The 24,602-nt window shown below is 49.9% G+C and overlaps 1 protein-coding gene across 6 annotated transcripts in view; it reads right to left on the bottom strand.

The window, feature by feature from the left end:
* LARGE1 (LARGE xylosyl- and glucuronyltransferase 1) overlaps positions 1 to 24,602 on the bottom strand; it is a 401,066-nt gene that overhangs the window by 140,081 nt on the left and 236,383 nt on the right. For all 6 annotated transcript variants that reach the window (XM_081128709.1, XM_081128708.1, XM_081128710.1 and 3 more), the window contains exon 6: positions 15,211 to 15,382. In XM_081128709.1, coding sequence (XP_080984835.1) covers positions 15,211 to 15,382 — 172 coding nt within the window. The remainder of the gene's footprint in view (positions 1 to 15,210; positions 15,383 to 24,602) is intronic.

Consider the following 24,602-nt stretch of genomic DNA (forward strand, 5'->3'; position numbering starts at 1 on the left):
TTCAAAATGCCAACACAGAGTCAAAGACGTTGTAAGAGATCTTCTAGTCCAAGGTTTTTGAAACTAGAGTTTGTAGTACATTAGAGGGCTGTAAAAATAATTTAGTGGGTTTTGATAAGCATTTTTAAAAATTAAAATATGTTGAACAGATCAGAAGACAGATAAAAATTCAAAGAACACAGTAAGGTTAAGTATTGTTTATGAAGATATTGATTTAGTTGCACATCGACACGATGTGTCTGCATAGATGTATGTATGTACATATATGTATAGATGCACATATGTATATGTGTGTGTATATATGTATTGAGGTATGTGTACACAGACACAGGCACCTATTTTTTGGATTGTGATGTAAAATGTACTTCTTACGGTGGGATACAGTTAAAAGGTGTGGAAAGAACCGATGGTCCTATGTCTACACTCATATAAAAAGAGGCCGGCAATGGACTCCTGCCAGCTCTTTTAATAAGAGGCCTGGCAGGCGAACTCCCCAAGCCCGCGGGCGTCTACGCAGCACATTCACTCCACGGCCACCCCTGAGGGTCAGGATGTTCTTTTATTAAAGGAGCCAGTAGGGTTCCCACGTAGCCCCACCGGGGAAAGGAACCTGCTCAGGTGTACCTTACACTACCTAGGCTGGCCCGGCAAACTCGCGCGGAAAGTTCCTGTAATAGCCTGCGATGGGATTTCCCTCTGATTCGCACAATCGAGGGGTGATTATCCAGGAACGGTCTAATTAAATCCACAGAACTCTTAAGATGTGTAGTTCTGATGAAAAAACACAGCCTTTGAGGTTTTGCTGACTGGGACAAGATTTCCATCTCTGCCACCGGCTGGCCATGGGACAGGTGAGGGGGGCCAGTCCTTCCATCCCGGGAAAGCCCCCACAAAATACGAGCTTAGTAAACATGAACGCCTCCCGCCTTCCACCCCCTTCCCTTCCTAGGAGCATTTGCAGAGACCTTACAGATAACCACACGCCGACTCTGCTAATGAGTCCAGGAGGACCACTGAGAAAAGGGCACTGCTCCTTCAGCAAAAGCCACAGAGCCACACGAGCCACCGTTCTGTGGCTGGGCACCGTGTGCCAAGTCTCGCTCCCCCCCACCCCGACGCCCTGTGCCAGCTACAAGTTAGAGTTGACCAACTATCAACCCCAGCTGGGCTGTGTGCACTCGATTCCGAGACCAGCCCAGTCCTGACCTTTTCTGGTATTTATGATGTCGGGGTGGATTCTGATCATTGTTTGAGCTCCTGACACAAAATAAAGAAGTCGGTACATTTCCCTAGGAGGCACAAGTGCCAGGATTTTAATCCCGTCTCCAAACACTTCGTCCCAGATACAACCCCGCCCACCAGCAGACCCCGTGAAGAAAGCCGCTGGGACACAGGCCCCTGTTGTTGCAGCAGCCAGCAGATCCCGGGCCTGACTTCCAGGCAGTGAGTCTCCACCACGGCTGAACTCGGCTTTATATAAGGGGCTTGTACAAATGTGGACGTCCAGAGCCTGGACCAGAGATTCTGACTGGGCTGGTAAGGGCTAGGCCTGGGCATCATTCCTCTTCAAGAGCTCCCAGATGATTCTACCTTGGAGACAACGGCATTTGGGAGAAGTAAAGGGAGCAGAGAGGTGGAGGATCTGGACCTATCCTTCGGCCAGCCTCTGGGAACTGGTAGAGAAGGGGCCTGGTTCTCATGCGAGGAATGTACAGCAGGGAGAGGTTAACTGGCCCATCCAAGGTCACGCTGAGCCAGGGCTGGGACTTGAATATGAGGCCGTCTGACTCCTTCCGTAGCCGAGACACTGCACTGTTGAGCTCAGAGCATCTACAGACATCTGTGCGTGTGCAGCCTCAGGGCCACAGCCTTACAGCGTTCAAAAGAGAGGACTAGCATTTTGCTATTTGTCAGAATCCCGAAAACAGTGGGAAACAGCCCAAGACTGCGAAACAGAAGGCCTGAGCAAACGCGTAAGACAGCCCGCCACAGGACAGAGAGGCGTGAGAACGACCCAGTGCTGAACCTGGGAGCCCGGCCACGATATGCAATTAAGAAGAATAATCTTAGTATACAAACAGTATTATAATATCTCAGTTCCACATTTTTTTTTTTTTTTTTTTTAAAAGCAATTTTATATGCATGAAAAAGTGCCTGAAAGGAAAAACACTGAAATGGTAATGAAAACCAACTCTAGGTGGTAGACACACAGGCATTTCAGTGTCTCCTTTGTGCCGATACGAACACCTGCTGTTTTATTCATGACCCGGGCCCATGGATGTACCACTGGCCTCCTGGACCCCAGTGATGGCCGAGACAGAGCAGTCTCCCCTTGAAAGGGTCCAGGAAAGTTTCGCTTTTGCCTCTGAAGAGGAAGCTATTTTCACTATCACAACAGTGCCCAGGGGCATCTTTATGTTGCTGGCCCCTTGTCCTGTCTAGAATTCTCTTCTTATGGTTCTTCAAAGAAAACATTTTATTTCCCAAATAAAAAACAAAAACAAAAACAAAATACAGAGCTGATGTCATGGGCTATCCATGCATCTGTAAAAACCTAAGTCAGAGAAACCAACACTGGGGATGAGACCTACTGTGTGCTTCTGTGAAAAGCATCGAGAGGGATTCTAAAGCCGGCCTCCCGATACAGCTGCTTCCATATCTCTCTCCAGAGACAAGGCTGGACTTCTGGCCTGGGTCTAGACGCCAAATGTTATACTTTGAGCTTCTGTCTGAGCCAAGCCAGCGGGTCACCGTTCACTCTTAGGAGATCTAAATTCTCGTGGGAACCCATTTGGGGGCTGATTTTGTCATTGCCTTTTCTCTGGCTCCAGCCCTGCCTTAGATAGTGTTTCATGCCTGGACATAACCTCGGTGTCCAAGTTCCCTGGGTGACTCCAGGGCATCTGTGATCCGTTCCAGGAGCAGAAAGGGGCGAGGGGAAAGGACTGTAGAACCCAGGACACAGAGGCTGAAGGCCTTGCTTTGTTTAATTAATCACTAATTTTTGGCATCTACTAGGCCTGGACTGGGATACACCTTGAAGCTGCAGTTGGCAGGATTCACCAGCAGGTAAATGCAGGGAGTGAGGGCAACAAAGGCTCCAAAGGGACTCTTTCTTTACGTGGCCTGGCTCTGCCTCCCTGGCCATGTAAATCTGTGTAAGATTCATGCACTTGAAAGCAACACTGAGGTCACCCAGCCAAAGCCATTTATTTCGCAGGTTCATTCCTGCCTTCACCTGTCATTCAATGAACAGTCACTGAGTAGACATCCTTGCATCAAAAAGGTAGAGGGATTGGCTTAAGGCTACTAACGATAACGCAGACACCTGAGCACACAAATGAAAGACCCTCTGGACCTTTTTGACCTATGCAAGGAAACACCCTGAGCTAGTCCCCAGTCTCTAAGTTCCCTTCCAGTTCGTTTTTGCCACACGGGTGCCCGCCGGTGAAGCTGCCCAGGAGCTTCCTTGCTTCCCGCTGCTTCTGTACCAGACGACAGAGAATATCTATCTTCCAACATGTCACCTTTCTATTGGGACAAACACTGATTTCTTTTTAAATGGATGTCCCAGGAAGGGACATGCCTCATCTGCTTGAATGATGGCACATTATTAGGCCAAACAAGGAAGAAAGCCCAGGACAGAGCCCAAGCTGGAGGCGCTGCTCCGCCCGGGCGGCGGCCAAGCTCCCAGGGACGAGTCATTTGTAAGGGGCAGATCAAGGAGATGCTCAGCCGGGTCAAATTTTTAGTTTAGGTCACACCTGTGGATAAATAGGCTCCCAAACTTATCTTTTTCATGTAGACAAAATAATCCTCTAAAATGCTAAAGGGAATGTTTCCATGCACCAAAAATTTATAAATGGGTATCAGAGGCCAGTCCTGGTCACCAAGGAGGACCCTCTCTGTCTGAGCCGGGAAAAGGTGATGGGGACGTGTGAGAAAGAAGTGAAACAAGAACACTGTTTATTCAGAACGGGTCCTATTAGCCAACGTGCTTCTTAAGGTTGTAAGGGACAGAAACTTAAACTGACTTAAGACGTTAAGAAAAGGGAAGTTTTGCTTGCAGCATGGCTGGAACTAGGGACTATAACACAATGTAAACTGGAACCTGTGTCTCTGGTCAGGCTCTCAGGTCTCTGTGATCACTCTCCGACGGCGTGGCTGGGCAGAGCAGAGGCCTGCGACTGCATCCTTACAAAGGCCAGCTTGCAAAGTCGGCCCTTGGCTGCCACGGGCAAACCTGGGTCCCAGGAAGGCTCCCCCTACTCCCTGGTAAGAATGGCCCACTGTGTCTAAACTGTGCAAACATTATAGTTCATAATGAGCACCTGCTTTCCTTCCAGAGGATTCAGTTTTGGCATATGCCAGAGAGAGGGTGCCCATGGGTCCAGCCCCCAGGAAAAACCCTGGGTGTGAGTTTCTAATAAGCGCCCTGGTGGCTCTGCCACTTACTAGTTACGTGAGTTGGGTATATTATTTAATCTGTTTAAGCATTAGATTCCCTCTCTTGTGAAGAAGGGGTTGGACTATCCGTTTGTCAGGACTATTGTGAGGATGCCGGGGGCTAACAGAGGGTGACCCCAAACATGTATATACAATTGTCTATAGATTCTATTATATGTTGAAAATGAAATATATTTTAATAAACACTGCCCTTATAATTATTCAAAGTGTGTGTACATTTTTGGGGGGGACACCCTGTATATGTAGAACATCTAGACTATATGCAGTTTGGACAGTACTAGGCAGCTTGTAAAAGCAAGTTCCCCCTAAAATGTACCATAATAATAAAGGGCTTCCTTTTCCAGTGGAGGTGACTGTTAGCGAAAAGATACCCTTCTGCTCCTAGGGAAGCTGGTGGCTTCACCGGGTCTACGCCGGCTGACAGGGTCCCCGCGGCGCCCCTCCATCCATCTCAATGAGGATCCTGCACACACAGCTCTGCCCACTGCCTCCTTCCAGATGGGCGAGCCCAGCGCGGTGCGCAGAGGAGAGAACAGCTATTTGTCTTCCTGGACAGGCACGTCCATCCTTGTCACATATTAGATGCTGCTAATAATCTACATATATGCACTTAGGGAGGAAAAATCAACTGTGTCCCGTGTCCTTGTGCTGGTCACAGAACGACACGCGCAGGTTTCCTCCCTGCGGGAGAATCCAGACAAGCAGCCAGGTGGCCCCTCTTGTCATCTGGAGGAAAACCCATCAGTTCCAGTGGGTTCTAACTGAATCCGTGGCCTTCTATGGATGCGAATGCTTTTGAGTCTGGTTAATTCAGCCATGCTTTCCCTTGGTATCACGGATGCTTCCAGGTTCAGGGAAAGGGATGCGTTTATCTATCATCCCAAAGAGGATCTTCAGTGCTGGCCAACTATCTGTGGCTCTAGGGGGAAAGTTCACAGTGTGAGCGTCTGCGAGGCAAATGTGGAGCAGTCGAGAGAAATATGGATGTCAGAGGCAAAGCCAGTAGGAGCCTGGACCCACGGCTGGTTCAGAAAGGCATGCAAATGGCCCATGGTTAGGGCTCTCCGGGTTACGCAACAATTCACAAGCTGTGGAATGTTCCGATTTCACTTCATCATCAACCACTTAAAACCACCACCGCACCTGACGCCAGACCATCATGATGGATTTTCATCAGTAACCAGGGGCAACAAGGGGTTCGCACCAGGGAAAGGCTGTGCCCGCAGGGGACACGTGGTTACGCCTTGACATAGTTTTGATGATCACAACTAGGGAGTCAGGTGCTACTGGGTAGAGCCAGGGACAAGGCTAACCATCCAACAACATACAGGATGGCTGCCCGCAGTGAAGAATTATGCAGCCCCAAATGTCACCAGTGCCTAAGTGGAGAAACCCTGAGCTAAAGTCTCGATTCTCAAGCCACTGGTGGTGTCCAGGCTGTTGCTGGGAAGTGGGGGTGGGCCTTGGACCTTTGCAAGGTGGGAAGATTCTGGTACTGAATGCTAACCTCCACCTTGCAGCTCAGAATCACTGCTCAAAGGACACAGCTGCGCATGGTCACCAGGTGACTGCTTGGCTCTCAGGTGCCCGTTAATCCAATGAGATGTGTTGCTAATATAGACCACAGGCAGAACTAACCTGCATGTAAGGCCCTTTCGGCCAAGATACTTGGAGAGCAAAGAAGAAAAAAAAAGGGGGGTTTTCTACTGAGCATATGATTCTAAGGATGGGTTTTGTCTCCCTAAATTCATTCTACAGGCCTTTTTTTTCTTCCATGTCCCCACCACCTGTTCTGCACCCGTCTCTCACTGTCACCCCCACGCAGTCCCCGGTGCCTTTATTTGGTCCCAGCCTGCTCTCTCATCTCCTTCCCTCAGAATGACGTAGGATAGCTGGGTCCCCTCTGTGCATCCACAAAAGCTACGTTCACAATCAAAGTCTCCTAGACTCACAGCAGCTGATATCAGCGAATGTTAGAAAAGCAATCTAGCTAAATAATTCACAGGAATGGCATGCAACCCTCCAATGTTCCCAGAAGTATCTGATTTTCTCAAAGAAGGAAGAGTTAGTTGCATGGATTGCTAATGAACTGAGCATAACTTCTACATCTGGTATCCTGTAGGTGTTCGACAAATGCTTATCCGATGTCTGAATGAGTAGAGAAGATCTGTGGGCAGAGCAGCATCCTGAAGTTCTGAGTTTAATGCTTAAGCTTTTCGATGTCTCTTTCTGAAATTAAAAAAAAATCTGAAAGGTTTCTGGTCCATGTCCCTCAACCTCCCCTCTCTCCATGTCCTCAATATACATGAAGATTCACTTTCAGGAAACTAGCAATCGGTCTCCACAGTGGGAGGGCCCATCAGGAGATGGCAACCATTCCAACATGGGAGACACTAAGTCATGTATTTACCAAAAATAGCAACAGCACAAATATCTGAGGACCCTGTGGTCATCACACAATAAAAGGTAATCAAGGAGTGTCCTGCTAAGACCCTAAAATTCTTCTTTATTATTGGCCTAATCAGCCTCCCGATTCAGCTTCTTCCCCTGCCTAGAGCCCTCCCCGCTCTGCAGCTGTCCTCTACTATTCCCAGATCAAAGGACCAACTGGGAAAATACTAATACAAATAGCAAGGCCATCGTCTCCGGATTCTGAGAGGCGACTGGCTGTAGGATGCATCAAAACATTTTCCACAAGGAAAAGACCAACCTGTCAAGTTGCTTTCGCAAGTCACCTCAATTTCAGAAACCAGATGATATGAAAATTTGCATTGGAGGACTGAGATTATAACAAATACCTGCAAAGTACTAGGCAAATTACATATTTTGCTTCTGAAATATTACTCCCATTGAGACTGAGAAGCTCAAGCATCAGGTGCATGGGACAGTCAGGCCTGGGACTGTCCCACCCCACAGCCTGTGCTCTCCCACTGAGGTGTGTGGCCAGCTGCATGTGGCATCTCCTCCCAGTGGGACCACGGAGGCGAGTGTCCCACACCTCCACCCTTCAGGAGCCTTCCTGAGGTTCCCCAAAATGCAACTCTCCCTCACCCTGAGCTCTCCCCTTCAAGGTACTTCCCTCGCTTTAATGTAACCGTGTGTTGATTGGACCCAGCTTCTCGTGGTTAACAGCGTGGGCTCCGGGGTTGGCCTGGGGTCGGTCTGGCTTCAATCCAGGCTCTGCCAGTAAGTTGCTGTACGATCCTGAGCAAGGTAGTTAAAGACGAAATGAGATAGGCCCGTGCCTGACGCGCAGAAAGCGCTTCATAGAAATCAGCATTATTTCTACTTTATCCCCGGGGTCTAGGGCAGGTCCTGGGGCTCAAAAGATAATGAATTAATGAAAGAAGGGGTGATTGAATGAAGGTGGGAGGTGAAGGGCAGGAGGAGGGAAGGGGGACAGGGAAGGGGTGGCAAGGAAAGCAGGCAGGCTCTGTCCCCGTGTCTCAGGGGTGTCAGGCTGAGGAAGAAGAGAAGGGAAGAGGGGAATTATCATTTATTCAGCATGAGCGAGGCAGAGCCGTTTCCTGACTTACCGCTCAAATACAGCTTGTAGGGGAGTTATTCATGTGTTAGCCCCCCATTTTTATAGAACAACAGCCAAACAAGAGGCTCGGGGAAGCTGAATGATGCTTCTAATATAGTAAGAGAAGGCAGGTCCACTTCCAAGTTAACCTGAAAATAATTCAAACCTCTCCACCCCGTTAGCCAGGAGTAAAATTCCTGCGGCTCCCCCAGCGGTGAGCAGCTGGCTCGTCACAGGGGAGAGCAGGGGACAGATCCCGGAGTCCAGGGCCGGGGGCCGGGGGCCGGGTTCTGAACGGAGGCAGCCCGGTGACAGGAAGCGGAGGAAACCACAGGCGGCGGAATTTTCCAAGAGGAAAACCGATTCGGGATCAGAAGTTACAACACAAGACAAGGGGAGCTGTCTCAGCAGGAAGAGTGCGGGAGGGTGTTTGAAACTACGGACAGATGAGACCGACATGCCCAGCCTTTTGCCGGATGCTGTGACGGATAACAAAGACCTCGGGCCCAGCCGCCCTCTTTCCAGAGTTCTAACAGCACATCACCCGTGTAGACACGGGCTGTTGGGGTCACCGTAATGTACTTTATTTGAGAATCTGTACATTTTTAAATTTCTGTTTTCCTTCCCTGCGGCAAAACAGTCCCTCCAGTTCAGGAAGGGTCGGGAGCGGGTGTGAGACGAGTGGAGCCCTGTCCGCGGCGAGCCCCGAGAGGCCGCGCCAGGCTGGCCCAGGAGGGACAGCCGCAATGACCAGGGGAATCTGACCCGCGTGAGGCGCAGGGTCTTCCTGGAGGACCGTCCTTGACTCCTTCCACACCAGCTGGCCCTCCCCCGGCTCATTTGGAGGTAGATGAGGGGAGGGATTGACAGTCAAAGGAAAAGGGACACCTGAGGTAAGGACAGACAGATGCCAGAGAAGAGGAAGGAGAGGGGAAAGGGCCTCCCTGCACCAGGCCGGACCTCATGGCACTGTGGGAAGATGGCAGTATTTCCTTTCTACAGGTGCAGAGCCAGGTCGAGAGGTTAAATGAACAGCCAAGGCCACCCCGTTAGCATGCCAGCAGGGACTGGAAACCCGGTGTCCTCCTTTGCAAAGCTGTTCCTACTCCACCGCTCCACTGAGAGACGGAGAGAGGGAGAGAAGAGGGGAGAAAGAAAGGGAAGGGAGGGGGCCAAGCCACAGCAAGGTAAGAAATAAAGACGAAACCTGAAGAAATGTCAAGAAGCGTTTAAAAACTCCTTCAAGCCCAGCCGGGCGTGGCTCAGCGGTTGAGCATCGACCTAGGATCCAGGAGATCGTAGTGCGATTCCCGGTCAGGGCACATGCCTGGGTTGCGGGCTCGGTCCCCAGCAGGGGGCGTGCATGAGGCAGCGGGTCAGTGACTCTCTCATCACTGATGTTTCTCCCTCCCTCTCTCTGAAATCAATAAAAACATATTTAAAAAACAACAACAAAAAAGACTCCTTCAAGGCAAGTGATTATAGTCACAAAAGGTCTACAAACGCCTTTTCCAAAGTCATACTTTCAGGGTTCTTCACATCCAGCCTTCCTATTATTCTGCATTATAGTCGCCCGGCCCCATGGTTATGTGGACAGGGCTGCGGGGGAATGGCGCAGACACACGCCAACGATGGCCATCCTGTTATTCTGAGCCCTCTGGGGGGTCCTTAGAGAAAATGGAACCAGGGAACAGCAATGCCTGTTATTTAGGCATCACTCACAGTGACCCTGTGGGCACTGTTTCGAGTTCATTTGAGCCCTCAAAAGTTAGGTAACTGGATCACAGGTCACTGGGTGAGCCCCGACTCTGGCTCATTCTACCAGCATGCTGGGCACACAGGAGAGCTCTCGGGGCTCACAGCTACTCGAAAGACGATGTTCTGGAAAGTCACAAGCAGGGCCAGGATTCTGGAAACCAAGGTTTTATTTCTCAAATTCCGGGAAAGCCGTTCTGCCCTCTGCGCCCGATCGTGCCTCTGCTCTCTGAACCCCTGTATCACCTCGGCACCACCCTCTCCACACTGGTTCCACCGTCACCTGGAGTCTCCCATGTATCTAACTTTGGTCTCTCCCGAGAGACTCCGAGCTCCGCCATCTCCTCTTCTGAGGAGTGGAGGGTGCGGGGGGAACAGAACCGGATTTGGACTCGGACGACCTGAGTTCAAATCCCAGCTCTACAACGTAGGAGCTGAGACACAGGGCCGGCGACTTTGCCTCCCTAAGCATTGGTTCCCAAATCTGCAAATAGGAACATTACCAGTAATTACTCCGTGGGAGGGTTGTGAGGATTAAATGAGTCTACCCATAAACTGCTTAACAGGGTAGCTGGCACAGAGTAAAGGACTTAAAGATATCAGCTATGTTAGTCCACAGTGAGTCTATTAGGCTCTGACAAATGCCCACTGGAGTGACGCCCCCACCCACGGCGGCTCTGAGGGGGTGAGCAGGGGGAGGCCCGCCCGGGCTTCAGAGCCTGCACCTGTTTGGGGGCCAGACCTTTACACCATGGCCACACGCTCTTCCTAAAGGGAAGGCATTTGACCTTCAAAATAACAATACTATCTTGAATATTTAGCATGACTTTCTCCTAAAAGCTTCAAGTTACGGGTGTGAATTTATTATTTATGCTTCCACAACAGCTTCCCCAGATGGCTAAAATCAGCTATAATTTCCAACTTTTTGGGCAGTAAAACTACGGCACTAAGGAGTGGCGGGTGAGCACGACCAGTGGTCACACCCGAGCTAAATGCAGACCCTGCCTCCCAGGCCGGTGGGCATCCCCTCCCCCACAGAGCGGGAAGCCTGGACAGGAGGCCGGAGGCAGCCAGAAGAGCGCAGACTCCAGGGCCAAACAGCTCTGCTGTGCAATAGCTCCGCGAGCGCGGCAAGTTATTTAACCTCTCCTGGGCCCGCTTTATTTTGCTTTTTAAATGTGTAAAGTTTCCAGCTCAGTGCCTGGAACAGAAGAAGTACTTAAGGAATATTAGTTACTTTTCCTTTGCTTTACAAACACTCATTTATCCGCCTGCCTCCTCACCATGTCCACGTGGATAGCAGATCAGGCATTTCACGTTAAAGTGCCCCGAACCGAACTCCCGATCTTTCCCTATGACCTGCTCTTTTTGCGATCCTTTGTCTCCAAGTGCAGCCGCACCACTCTAGCCACCTGGGGTCATCCTCACTCCCATCACTTTCACTTCCCACATCCAATCCCCAGAACACCCGACGTCTCAACCTTCAAAATGATTCCTAATATGATGACATCTTTCACCTCTATGAATCCACCCCTGACTGAGTCAACAATGTGTCTCTCCTGGGTGACCACAGAGTCTCCTAAATGGTTTCCTTGCTTCCTCTTACTCTTAAAAGGGCAGCAGGACAATCCATTAAAAACATAAATCAGGTCATGTCACTCCTGCTCAAAGCCGGACAATGGCTTCTCATATCACTGAAGGGAAAGGCAAACTCCTCCCAGGTCCTACAAATGAGACCCCGTGATCTGACCTTGTCAATGCCGCCCTCTCCGGGGCTCACTCTGCTCTGTGCTGACCTCCATCCAATTCCCCAATCAGGCCAGGCCACATAACTTCTGAAACTTTACCCGGCTGTTCCATATCCCTAGGACATGATTCCACTCTTCCTAGACACCTGGCACACTTGCCTTCCTTATTTCTTCAGGATTTTGCTTAAATGTCACCTCTCTTGTAAGACCTTCCATGAGCTCCCTACTTGAATATTGATACCACACACACATGGGCACACGGGCACACAGGCATCCCTTATATCTTCTCTAATTTCCTCAAGAGCACTAATCACTGTCTACTGTACTATCTGCTTCACTTGTCTGTTTGTTTATTGAGTATCTCCCCCAATCATATATACATTCATATGGCGTAGGGATCGGGCTTGTTTTAGTCTTGCAACCTTCCCAATAGTCGAAAACTAGTAAGCTCAGTAAATATGACTGAATGGGAAACTCTTAATTCTAGCCATCAGTGGCATGTCCGAGTCTTTCTGCTAAGAACTAGTGGCTCTGAAAACAGATCCATTGGCTGGAATGCTCTTGATAAGTATGCAGGCCACTGACATGGGGAGGGAGGCGTCAGGTGAAGTCGAGGGTCAGGGAGCATACGGACATCCCCAGGAGGCACCCCCAAAGCCGCCCATGGTAGAGGCTGAGAATCCGAGTCCAAGCTAAAAGGCTTCCTACTAGATTCCCCACATAATGAACCTAGGTAAGGGGGACCCACAGCGCCATACGGAGTCAAGAGTATACGTGATCTGAACATAAGCAGCGCTGCAGCCCCAGATAACAAGCTGTTCTAAAACACAGACGAATTAACAAGGCCTAATTGCATCAATGTCACTCAAAGTGTTTACAGTGAAAGATGTCAACAGCAATTGCCTTCCCCAGAGGGGAGCGCTCGTCTTGGATGAGCACGTTCTATGCCAATGGGTCTGTCCTACAGGAACCTCCGTTCCATGACCTAGCTTCTAATTGGTCTGGTTTAGAAAGGAAAAAAAACCCAAACCCCAAACTTGTACAAAAGTGTCATATGGAGAAAATAAGAGCTTACTTGTTTTCTTTTCACCTCCGTGTTTTCCCAGAAAAGTGAGGGCGAGCCTGAGAAAAACCCCAGATGTTTTTATACTCCTTGGCTGCCAACAGACAAAAATGTAAGGCAGTCTGCTGTGTCTGTGAGCTCCTGGAAGGCATGTGCCATGTTCAACAGTTTCAGATAACAGCGCCATCTGATCTATTCCTCTGCATAGCGGGGGCCTGACAAACGCTAGAAATAAACCCAGGAAAGAATGAACAGACACAATGCAGCCCGTCCCTGTCCCACCCTTGGCCCACACACTGCTCCGCCGCAGGAAAGGCCTTGAATCGCAGAGCCCACCAAACCCAAACCCGTGGACCAGCTCTGGGAGCAGCAGGAGCCTCGGGAGCCACGGGTACCCGAGTGTGGTTACGGCTGCAGGCCCCACTCGCTCCACGGCAGGTCCTCGCCTGGCAGAATAAACGTGCTTTCCCAGCCATAATTAGTGACCACCTGTCCCAGAGATTTTGCTGAGTTACACTTACTATCCAAGGGAGACGTGTAGCTATAAATGCAGACTGCAGGTTGAATTTCTTGGGAGCCGACTCTCATACGGGAGTTAGCATGCAGGAGGTTAATTTAGGGAGAGCTCCCGGGAAAAGCGCCCGTGAGAGCCAAGGGAAGGAAGCAGGACTGGGCAGAGGGAGAAATCCAGCCGCAAGGCAGTCTCAAGGGAGCACTACAGCTGATTCTGCAAGATTCTACATTCCTCAGTCATTGTGTGATACGGGTGCCCCAGGAAGGGGGTGTGGGCCACACGGGCAGGTGACTCTCCTTACCAGAGGCCACCCCCAAACAAGGCTGACAGCTGCGGGCCATCTACCGGCAGCACTCCCAGCAGCTGGAGTTTTTTACTCCCAAAATAAGTCCTTCATTACCAAAGGGGAATGTGGGCATCTACGGCACACGATCACTGCTCCTATCCAGCAGGACAGAGCACGATGCCCATCACCTCCTCCGTGATGCCCTCCCAGCTGCCTTCTCTGACCCCCGCAACTTTCAGCAGAGGTGGTAATTCCCACTCCCCTTCATTGTTCATGCACCACCTGCCTGACACCCAGTAGGGATGCAGGAAGTGCTGCCAAATAAACACATCACTGCATACTGAACCTCAGCATGAAAATAGGAATAAATTTCCAGCTAATTTTTAAGAAACCTACCCCCAAGGAGTTCAATTAGATCAGAAAAATGAGCAGAAATGATCAGGGAACTTGAAAAGAGACGCAGACGGAAGCCAACACATAGGTGCACCCTGGTCTCAACTCGGCACAGCACTGCATGCCCCAAGCTTCCCTTTACTTGTGCAATGGACAGTCCAAGCATTCTAGGAGGAAGGGATTAGAAAGCTGAGACACGCTCGGTATCAGCACTTTTTTTTTAAATCCTCACCTGAGGATATTTTTCCCATTGCTTTTCAGAGAGAGTGGAAGGGAGAGAGAGAGAGAAACATCAATGATGAGAGAGAGACACATCGATTGCTTGCCTCCCGCATGAGCCCCGACCAGGGCTGGGGATCGAGCCTGCAACCGAGGTACACGACCTTGGCCAAAATCGAACCCAGGACGCCCCACCGACTGGGCCGACGCTCTAACCACTGAGCCAGATCGGCTAGGGCAGTATCAGCACTTTTGCTGAATGACATCTTTGTCGGTGTCCTTACTGACATGGGTAAGGAAAGTAAGTTTGGATCCTGATAAGGGAAAGAGTCTGAGGGTCAGAGTGGCTCCCGCATGACATGCTGAGGACTTTTCTCAATTAGCCCAGAGCTGAGAGGCTCCAGGAAGGAAGCAGGCAGAGACCAGAGCTGGGGAAGATTCACTCCTCCTCCCTGCGAATGGAAACAGAAACCAACGGGAATGCCCTGTGATTTATGAAAATGCTGTCAATTTACAATCACTCACGGGGATCTCAGCCTCAGAAGACAAGGAGCTACAGATGATAACTCCGTCTGGGGAAAGGGGGTTAAAACCATAGCCCGAGATTTCTGCTAACCTGTCACTGCTCCCAGAGTTGCGCACACCCACGGGGCTCACGATTTCCCCCCCGGACGCTCTCGTGCACCTTGAGGCAGTGGCAAGAGCTACAATAATAGCTAAGCAGAAACGAACCAGGCTAGAAGGAAGGTCTTGTAAAGCCAAACGTACACACCCCTTTCAAATAACAAACCACAACGCGAAGGAAAGCTCAGGCCATGACATTTGCAAACACCCTATTAATCAATACGCATCTCCACCGCCCCACGGGCTTTCCCTGCCATCAGCCTCATTCGATGCAGAGAAACCCGAGAAATGTGTGTCTCCGCACAGGTAAGTCAACCGCCATCATCCGCATACAAATACACACCCTGGATACTGGTCTCTCCCAAAGCGCCCTAAACCGGGCTCTGCCCACGAACACAGCCCTTCCCTCTCCACTTACTGCAGAAACGCGGATCCCGGCTCAGGGCGCTCCCAAGGCCAGCAGGCATGATACTCAGCTGAATTTCTAATTCCTTATTCATTTCATCAACACGACCTCATTAAGAGTTCACTTCACATTTTTGAAAAATACAATTACTATTCTTGGCATGTGACACCTTTAAAGATACCAGAAAAAAAACAGCTACAAGTAATTACCTTTGAACTTGTGGAACACAGCCCACAGCTCAGCGATGTCGGTGGCGAAGGTGATGTCCGTGTCAAGGACAATGACCCTCTCCAGGTTGGCAGGAAGCGTCTTGGTGAGGACGAGCTTCATCAGGCCGTAAATCCCAGAGTAATGTTTGTTGGGGATCCAGGAAACTTCAGACTGCAGGGGGCGGCGAAGAGAGGGAGAGGCAGAGGGAAAAAAAAAAAATCACTACATTCATTTTTTTTGCATAAACATTATAAATCGTGCCTGGTACATGAAAAGTATCCAATACAAATTTGTTGAATAAACGAGTGAATATTTTCTTCCAGATTTGTTCGTGCAATTTAGAGTTTGGCAGGTGAAGGTTTTTGGGGCAGAAAATGTATCTGAATCAAGGGAGAGGAAAAGTGGTATTTATAAAATAAGTATTACATGTAAATACTACACTCAGATTTTTTAAAATAACATTTCTGTTATTACAGAAATTGTATAGGTACATTGGAGAAAGTAAGAATATGTACTAAAGCAGAAATGAAAGTATAAAAATGGAATCAGACTATATTTATATATATATATATTTTGCAAAGGGTACCTAATTTTTTCCTAGGTAGATGTATTTCTTTCAATCATTAGAGATGACTTAGTGGTACTAAGGCTTACGCTAATCTATTTTTTTAATTTTAATTTTAATTTAATATGCCTTTTTTGATTTCAGAGAGAGGAAAAGGGAGAGAGAGACAGAAACATCAATGATTAGAGAGTCATTGATCAGCTGCCTCCTGCACGCCCCCGACTGGGGATCGAGCCTGCAACCCGGGCATGTGCCCTGACCGGGAATCGAACCTCGATCTCCTGGCTCCTAGGTCGATGCTCAACCACTGAGCACGCCAGCCGGACACACTTATCTAATTTTGAAGCTGTAATTAAACCAATTAGTGTTACTGCCTTCTGGTTCTCACGTAAACACACAGGAGAAACTGGTCATAATCTATGCAACACTCTTCACTGCGTAACAAAAGACACGTGCACACGCACACGTACATGGGCATGTGCCGAACGAGCCCATGGAGGGCCATCCCTGAAATCCTCACCTGCTATAGCAGCTAATGTCCTACAGGTGGGTAGTAGAAAGCAAGTCACACAGCCTTGCCTGGTGTGGGTCAGTAGTTAGAGCACCGGCCCGCAGACTGAAGGGTTGCGATTCGATTCCCGGTCAAGGGCACACACCTTGGTTGCAAGTTTTAAAGTGGCTTTTGTGTAATAACCCTTATGTATAATCAAAGAACATGAAAATATACCCACACAAACTTATGCAGAGAAAGAAGAAATAGAAGCATGACATCAAATGACTAATGGTGGCATGATGTGTGATTTATTGATTGACAGAGAAAGAGATATGTATGTATATATGTATGCACATATATTTAGCTAATCTTTATTAACTTTTTAAAAGGAACAACTATTGCTGCTATAAAGAAAACTAAGCATTCTTTTTAAGCATACCAAGACCTGGCGAGGTAGGAGCACAGAGCTGATTGAGGAGAGCTCGGGGAAGGGACCCCCTGCACCAACTCATCCGACCCATTCCGCCTGTCAAACCTGCCCCATATGATGCTTTCATCTTTGGTTTATTTGAAAATATCATTTCAGCTACTCTTTACTCTCAGTTTTCCAATGGTCCTTTGCATAAATGGGTATAATTTTGACCAGGAAAAAAACACACCCATAAATTGATGGGCTGAACTGTTGACCATCTGTCAGTCTCAAGAAAAACAACCGAACTCTATACGTCGTAGTCACTGTCACCTGGCACCCGGGCAGCACAGAGGAGGGAAGGAAGACAAGAGAGTTTATATCCGGACTCCAGCCCCATAAAAGGTGTTGATCTCTCTAAGCCTCACTTTCTTTATAAAACGGAGGTGCTGCCTACATCACATTGTTAATGTCGAAACTGAAGGAGATGAAAGGACTTGAGTGCTTGGTACACAAAAGACCCTCAGTGCGTAGAGCCCCTGACCCCCTCCCCATTTCAGGTAGCTGTGCCTCTTTAACAGCTTCCCATGGAAGGCGGTGGTCTCTGGAAGACAATCCAGTAGGAAACCTTGGGTTCTGGAGTCAGGCTCGCCTGGATTCGGATCCTGCCCTGGCCACTTAATCACAATGTCAACTTGGACAAGTTTGCTTGGCCACTGTGAGCACCTGTAACGTATAAAAGGCAGTTACTTCTAAGTGCTCGCTGCCTTGTATCGTCAGGGTGTGGGTGGGAACAGCGCTCAAACTGGATAATCTGAGTTACATGTCACAATAAAGAACTGAAGTGTATGCAGAACTTAGGAGCAGTAACAGGACGGAGCAGCACCCAGGAAGGGGAACAATGTGTGTGGCGGGGGGACCGCCCAGGGCCTGCAGCTGCTGGAACCCAGAGAGAAAGCCATGTGAATAAGCCACCTGACAGGAGCGGTGGCCTTCAGTAGAGGGGCAGGGGCTACCTGTGACAATCCCACAAGATGGAACAGGGAGAGATCCCAGCCGCTCTCTCCTCCTGCCCACTGGGCCTGCTGGACACACCCAGTGAGCTCAGAGATGTGACACTTATACATTAGCCTCGAGGGGGACAAAGCGGGGTAGATGGAGGAGGGAAGAGAGAGGGCCCGGGGGGACCAACAGAACACAACTAACACAGCCATTAGATTAATCATAACAAGGCAAGATCAAAGCTTAATGCCTCATACATAAGAGATGCAAAAGGCATATCTGAGGGACGGGTGGGTGGGAGGATTGATGGGTGGACCTACAGACCAACAGCCAGTTGAATGGCAGGTGAGTGAGCTGTCTGCATTCCCCAGGACGCACAGCTGCAGTGGGGACCTGGCGGGAGGAGGTCTGCGGTCTTTCCCCAAACCACGGTGCCCTTCCTTTGCAGTGCCCTTCCTTGGCGGTGCCCTTCCTTGGCGGTGCCCTTCCTTGGCATTAGCTTCCACCCGCGGCCCGAGGGCTCTGCAAGCACTTCCCTCCAGCAGGCCTTACAAAACGCCTCGCGGAAGGCCCAGCCTTCGGAGCTCAGCTCGGGCTCTTCTCTCCCCTGAGCCCTGGGCTGTGTCCCTAATCGGCCGCCCGACTCCTGGATTTACTTTTAACACTTGGACACATCACAGAACAGTAGGACTCTGGGAATAAATTAATCTCAACATGAGCCCAGGCCTGAATGTCACCCCACGCCCCCAACTTAATACAGAATCAGTTAAGTCAGAGAGCGCAATTAGAGGTAATAGAAGCATTCATATGAGTTTGTGTCCGCAAAGAAAACGAAGGAATCTATGGGAGAAAAGAACCTGTAGTAGGAAGCAGATATATTTATTCCAAATGGCTCATTCTCTGAGAAGTCACATATCACATTCCTCGTATCCCCCAATCCTGGGATCCCTTTAAGTCTCAGCTTAGGAGGCACCACCCCTGGCTGCCTCGTCCCCGGTGCCCCAGGCGGGTGCGGGCTCCAGAGCCGGCCGTTCGCGTTCCTTCTGCACAGCACGCGGCCATGCTGTGTCTAATTGTCCATGTCTCTCTCCAGCTCTGAGCTGGAACTCCTTGAGGCAGGGATGATGTCATTTTTACTGTGGTAACAAGTCGTTACTCAAAAAATGTTTGATGAATGTGCATGATTGCAGAGTTAGCCGGGCCTGGGTCCAAATGCTACTTCTGACTTTTTCCGCCACTGGGAGCAGAAGCATCCAGGGGTCGGTACAGTGGGAGAGGCACGGCTGGTTGAGCCCCACAGCCTGGGCATTAGTGCCAGTTCCACTGCGAATGAGCTGTGTGAGCTCAGGCAAGTCATTGAGCCTGTAGGAGCCTTAGTTTTCTCTAAATAGGGGCTTAGAACACTCCAATTGCCAGGAGGATTGCAAAGCTGAGTGGGCACCAGGGGGCCTCTGTGAAGCCCAGTTTTCTTCGCCCAGTGAACATCTGTCCACACCACCAAGGCTCAGAGGATTCTGGATTTTGAGTTTGCTATAAAGGCAAGGAATTAGGTACCTCTGAGAGTACAGGGGAGGCTGGGAACGGAGGTGGTTTTGGCGGGGGAAGTAAGTTGCCCATCGCCTTTTGCTATGTTTCTACATAAAGACCAGCAAGATCACAAGCTGAGATCTACCGGGACGCTCGGAGCCTCCTCTGGTAGATCTCCAAATGGGAAAGCATGTCCTTGGTCTTAGGAGAAGGGGCGGGGCGGGCCTGGTCACCCACGCAACCGATGGGGTGGTCTCCTGGTGCAATCCACACTAGTACTGATCTCACCCCCACCCTGCAATAAACTTCAATCCAACCAGGGACACCAAGTCACAAGGTCAGTGGACAGAAGAGCATCCCCCGAGGGAAGGTGAGAAACCATGGAGGGTGCCATGCAGACTGACCCTAGGATCCTGCAGAGATGCCAGCCCCTGGCAGAGCAATAGCCTAGTTATGTTCTTTACCATTATAAACACACCAAAGGGTTCATGTAATTAAAACGATAATAAAACTGAAAGTTAGGTTTATTTTAATGGACATATTCTTCCCCTTGCAACGGCTGTTAATAATTCTAAGCAGCATGTTCTAAGATTTAATTAGCAGGCGTGCAACTGGGCTCAAGGATACCGCCTGATGCACTTACGTAAAGGAGCGTATGCGCGCCCAGGTTTTAGGGTTTCTGTTTAAAGTGGGGGCTGCGGGAAATTTGCCTTGCCAGAGCGGCCAGTTCCTCGGGGGGAGGGGGTGAACCCCGAGGGGAGGGTCTATAAAGTTCTGCAAGTGATTCTGGGGTTCATCTGGTGCTGGGTGGTCCCTAGGAAAGTTACTCGGGAGATGTGACCAGGGTAGTGGCATCAGCCCCCAGGCACAGGCTTGGACAGAGGACGCACACCCACAGGGGACCGCTTAGAACCTGGGGCATTAAGGAAACTGGCGTCCCACTGGTGATGCCCGGTTCCTGACCTTTGATAGACAGGAAAAGGCTGGGAAAAGGCTGGCTTTATCCGGTAATGGTGCCCATTTCTACTTGAAGGTGTTATTTTCAGGAGACACTGGGATGCCCCAGTAATGGTGACAACGGACACCACCATCTAGCACTTACTGAGTTTACTGGATGTCAGGGACTGTGGTAGGAGCTTTCTATGGTCCACTTTCCTTAAACGCCTCCCAACTAATCTAAAGGTCAGGCGTTGTTATCCCAGTATCCGAAGTTTGGGGAATGAGCGCCGAGTCCTTCCCCTCACCCCAGCTTTCAGGCCCCCAGCCCAAGACATTCTCCCGAAACGATGTTCCTTTCTCTGCTTCTCCCTCCCCACAGCCCCTGGCCTATTCAGACATGCTCTTCACGGCTCTGGGTTACTGCACAGTCGTAACCGAGCCCCCCCACCCCTCATCCCGCCAAATATTCACTCCTCAGGAAGCTGTACTGCATGGCAAGTAGGGACAAAGGCCTTGGAGTTGGCCACTCCTGGCTTCTGAGTCTCTCTGCGCCTTACTTTTCTCATCTGTAAAATAGGGTAATAGAAGTACATCCAGCTCCCTTCCCAAGGAGTCCTTTCATTGTAGCCTGGAAGCTTTCCTCCGTCACCCTGGAAATATTTATTGCTCGAAATAGATTTCTTACCCAGATCAACATTTTCCTATGGGTTACAAATCACCTTGACACATTTTTAAAAATTAAAAAGAGAACTCATCCTAGCTGCAGAATGTCTGAACAGTCATGTGCCTTCCATGTTGTTTCTGAGTGGTCGTCTTGGCAACCGACCTGTGCATTCAGAACATCACTGCTGAGAAATGGGGGTGAGGAGCTGGGGTGGGGCGGGGGCTCTGGGAGATGTCACAGGGAGGGGGTCATGGAAGGAGCACAAGCCAGGGAGTCCGACTGGCTGGATTCCAAACCCCAACTCCACCACCTCTGCATGTGCAAGCACGTCTCCCTGAGCCTCAATATCCTCGCCCATAAAAGAGACAAAATAAAACAATGCATAGTGCATGAGGCTTGGAAAAACACTAAATGAGGCAGGAGAACTTGACACATGGTAAGGGCTCAATATTAGCTTTTAAACTGGTTAACAGCATGCACTCTGGAGTCTGCCTGGGTTCAAATCCTGGCTCCATCGCTCACTAGGCTGGGTCACTCTGGGGATGTAATCAAACCTCTACGGACCTCAATCTTCTTCATCTGTAAAATGGGCATACATGACGCCCCTCTTCCACAGGACTGCGAATTCTGGTGCTCTACGTAACTGTTGGCTATTTTCCTTCACTGTTAATGTTATTACTAATGGTGTTCACAGCAACAGGAAAGATGAGATTCACATCTATTAGCTAAAACCATCTGCATTTGTATCTACCCTCGCCAGCAAAGAAAAACTCCCGTTTAGCTCAGTGGGGATAATTTAATAAGCATTTACAGAACACTTGATACGGGCCAGGTGCTGAGGCGGGGCTGGGGACCAGAGCCCGTGATGAATGAATCACGCTGACGCTCTAGCGGAGCCTGTGGTCTGTGCACATTCATTATCCACGGCTGCGTAACGAGTGACCTAAAATACAGCAGCTCAAACAGCAAAAATTACTTCTTATCTCACATAGCTTCTGTGTTGGGACCTGGGGAGGCCGTTAGCTGGGGGAGGGTGGCTTCGGATTTCTCAAGAGGTTGCTGTCAAGACCTCTGCCGAGCCTTCAGACCCAGACCGCCTGGGATCTGCTCCTAAGACGGCCCAGTCCAGACGCCCGGCAGCTGAGGCTGAGGCTGGCTGTCAGGAAGCCTCAGTTCCTTGCCACGTGGACACCCCACAGGGCTACCTTAATGTCCTTACCACACGGTAGCTGACGTCTCCCAGAGTGAGTGACGGAGAGAGGGCAGGACAGAAGCTGCGATGGCTTTTAGGGCCTGGCCTCGGAAGGTCCACGGTGTTGTTTCTTTAGTGTCTTATTGGTTATCGAGGTGAGCCCTCTGCAACGTGGGAGGGATTAGGCCAGAGTGGGGACCCTAGGGGATGGGGGATAGTGGGTCATCTTGGAAACTAGCTACCACATCTGAAGTTATAGGATGTGAGCTGCATTATGATCAATTCCAAGCATGTGTGGAGCAGCAGTCCAGTAGGGCAATGAAGGGGGAATGCGAGGAAGGGAGGGCGCCTGGCCCCTTAGAGACGTCTGCAGGAGATGAGGTGACACTGGCATTGAAAAGGGAGTTTCTCGGGTATGGGGAGAAAAGGAGAGGTAGTCACAGTATCACTGAAGACACAGGGATATAAATAAGCAACCGTGTGTGTGTGTGTGTGTGTGTGTGTGTGCGCGCCCTTGTGAAATAACTGAAGTCTGACAGGCTCAGGTACAGCTTAGGGTTGGAAGTGAGGGTGAGAATATATGTGGAAAGGCAGGAGAGAGTCAAGAGCTGGAGACTACTATGCCATGCTAACGGGCGGTGGGCATATCCTGGAGACGGTGGGAAGAAACGAAAGGTTTTCATTAGAGAGAGCCATGATCTTATTTTTGGAATATGTTCCAGTGACCCACGAAAGAGAAACATTAACAGAAGGCAGCTGAGAGGCACCAGAACCGCGGAGGATGCCGACAAAGATGCAGATTCCCAGGGTCATATCCCCGGAGTCGATGAACTCACCAGGTCTGAGGCGGGGCCCGGAAATCTGGAGCGTGAATCAGCACCCCAAGCGATCCTAAGGTAGACGTCCCCGGGCTACACACTAAGGACCACTAACGTAGGAGACACAAGAAGTACCGTATTTCTCAGGGTCTGGGCGACCGAACCGTTTACCCTGGACCACCAACCAGCTTCCTGCTCAGAAACAAGACACAAGACAGGCCCAAACGTCAGAGGCACCCCTGCACGTGACACGGTTGGCTGCGCGGGGAGAGAAGACCCGTCTCAGGGACTAATAACAGCAAGTGCTGATGGAAGAGCAGGATTTCTTCAGATGGCCCTACACCTCTCGGTCGGCGCATGACCGCGGAGCCACGAAGGCTTTCCTGACTGTCCCTCCTTTTAAATTCAGAAATCCCCTTTCAGTCAACGCCGTTCCAGGTCAGCGAGTGTGAAATTCTACAGAACCAGTATCAACAGGAGAGCTGAGTCACACACGGGGCGGGGGGGGGGGGGGGGACGACAAAAGTGCGTTACCGCAAAGCACAGAGCTTATTCCTGTGTTACTGTTTATTAACTATTGCCTTCTTTTCCATACGCTTGACTGTAAACCTACTCTTGCCCCAGCCTGTATTCCACGTCTTTGACAATGGAAACTTGGAAGGAGACCCTGTAAGAGCCCCCCTGCCGGTCTCTACAGGGGCCAGCAATCCAATGAGTGCTTATTCAGAGCATACAACCGGTGCCTACATTGAGTCTGCTGGCTTCCACCTGAGAGGCTCATTACTCAGAAATCTACTGAGAAACCATCTCCCACAAACAGAATCAATCCTAGAATGACGACAACGGTGCGGTGAATCAAGAGGGTGTGATCAGGGACCTATCCACACACCCCGCCTAACCCCTTCCTCTCTCCTGCCTGCCGAGGGGCACCCTTTGCTTAGCCCGGTGCAGCCTGGGGCGATGGCCACTGGAGCGTTTACAAACTGTGAGAACATCCCTCGGTACTTTATGTTACGAAACGAAGCGTCTCCAAGCACTGGGAGTTCTGATTTGTGAACTGGACTGTTACAGTGGTTTAATTTCCTGAAATATAGCTGCCTTCTTAACTAATAGATTTTTCAATGCACCAAGGAGAAAATTGCATTAGCTCCCGTGTAGCCTGAACTTCATATTTTTCGAAGCTGCAATTCGTCATATTACAGAGCGCAGTACGCATTTGTGTGTGTCTCCTTAGCACGGGGTCTGACGCACAGAAGGCGCTCAACGAATTGTTTTTTGTTGTTGTTTAATTTTAATCCTCACTCCAGGGTATGTTTTTCATTGATTCTAGAGAGGGAGGAAGGGAGAGGGAGAGAGAGAGAAACATCAATGTGAGAGAGAAACATTGATCGGTTGCCTCATGCACACGCCCCAACCGGGGATTGAACCGGCAACGTGGGTAGGTGCCTTGAGCAGAAACCGAAGCTGTGACCCTTTGGTGCCTGGGCCGATGCTCTGACCACTTGGCCACACTGGCCAGGGCTCAATTAATTGTTTTGGAAAAATAAAATATGTACAGAGGCAATGCTTACTGAGAACCATGCCCTGTGATGGGGATGTACTAGTGAACCTGCTTCATTCATTTATCATTCACTCATTCGAACACTGGGCGATGGCTCTGAGGGAATTACAGTCTGGGGAGACACAAAGACACACAATTTCAAAAAGCATTATTATTTCAGCCATCGGGATAGTGGTTTATCTTGATTGGGACTGGAGGAGGCTGGGTGATGGGATGAAAAA

Source organism: Miniopterus schreibersii, assembly GCF_964146895.1.
Source record: "Miniopterus schreibersii genome assembly, chromosome: 2".
Classification (NCBI taxonomy): domain Eukaryota; kingdom Metazoa; phylum Chordata; class Mammalia; order Chiroptera; family Miniopteridae; genus Miniopterus; species Miniopterus schreibersii.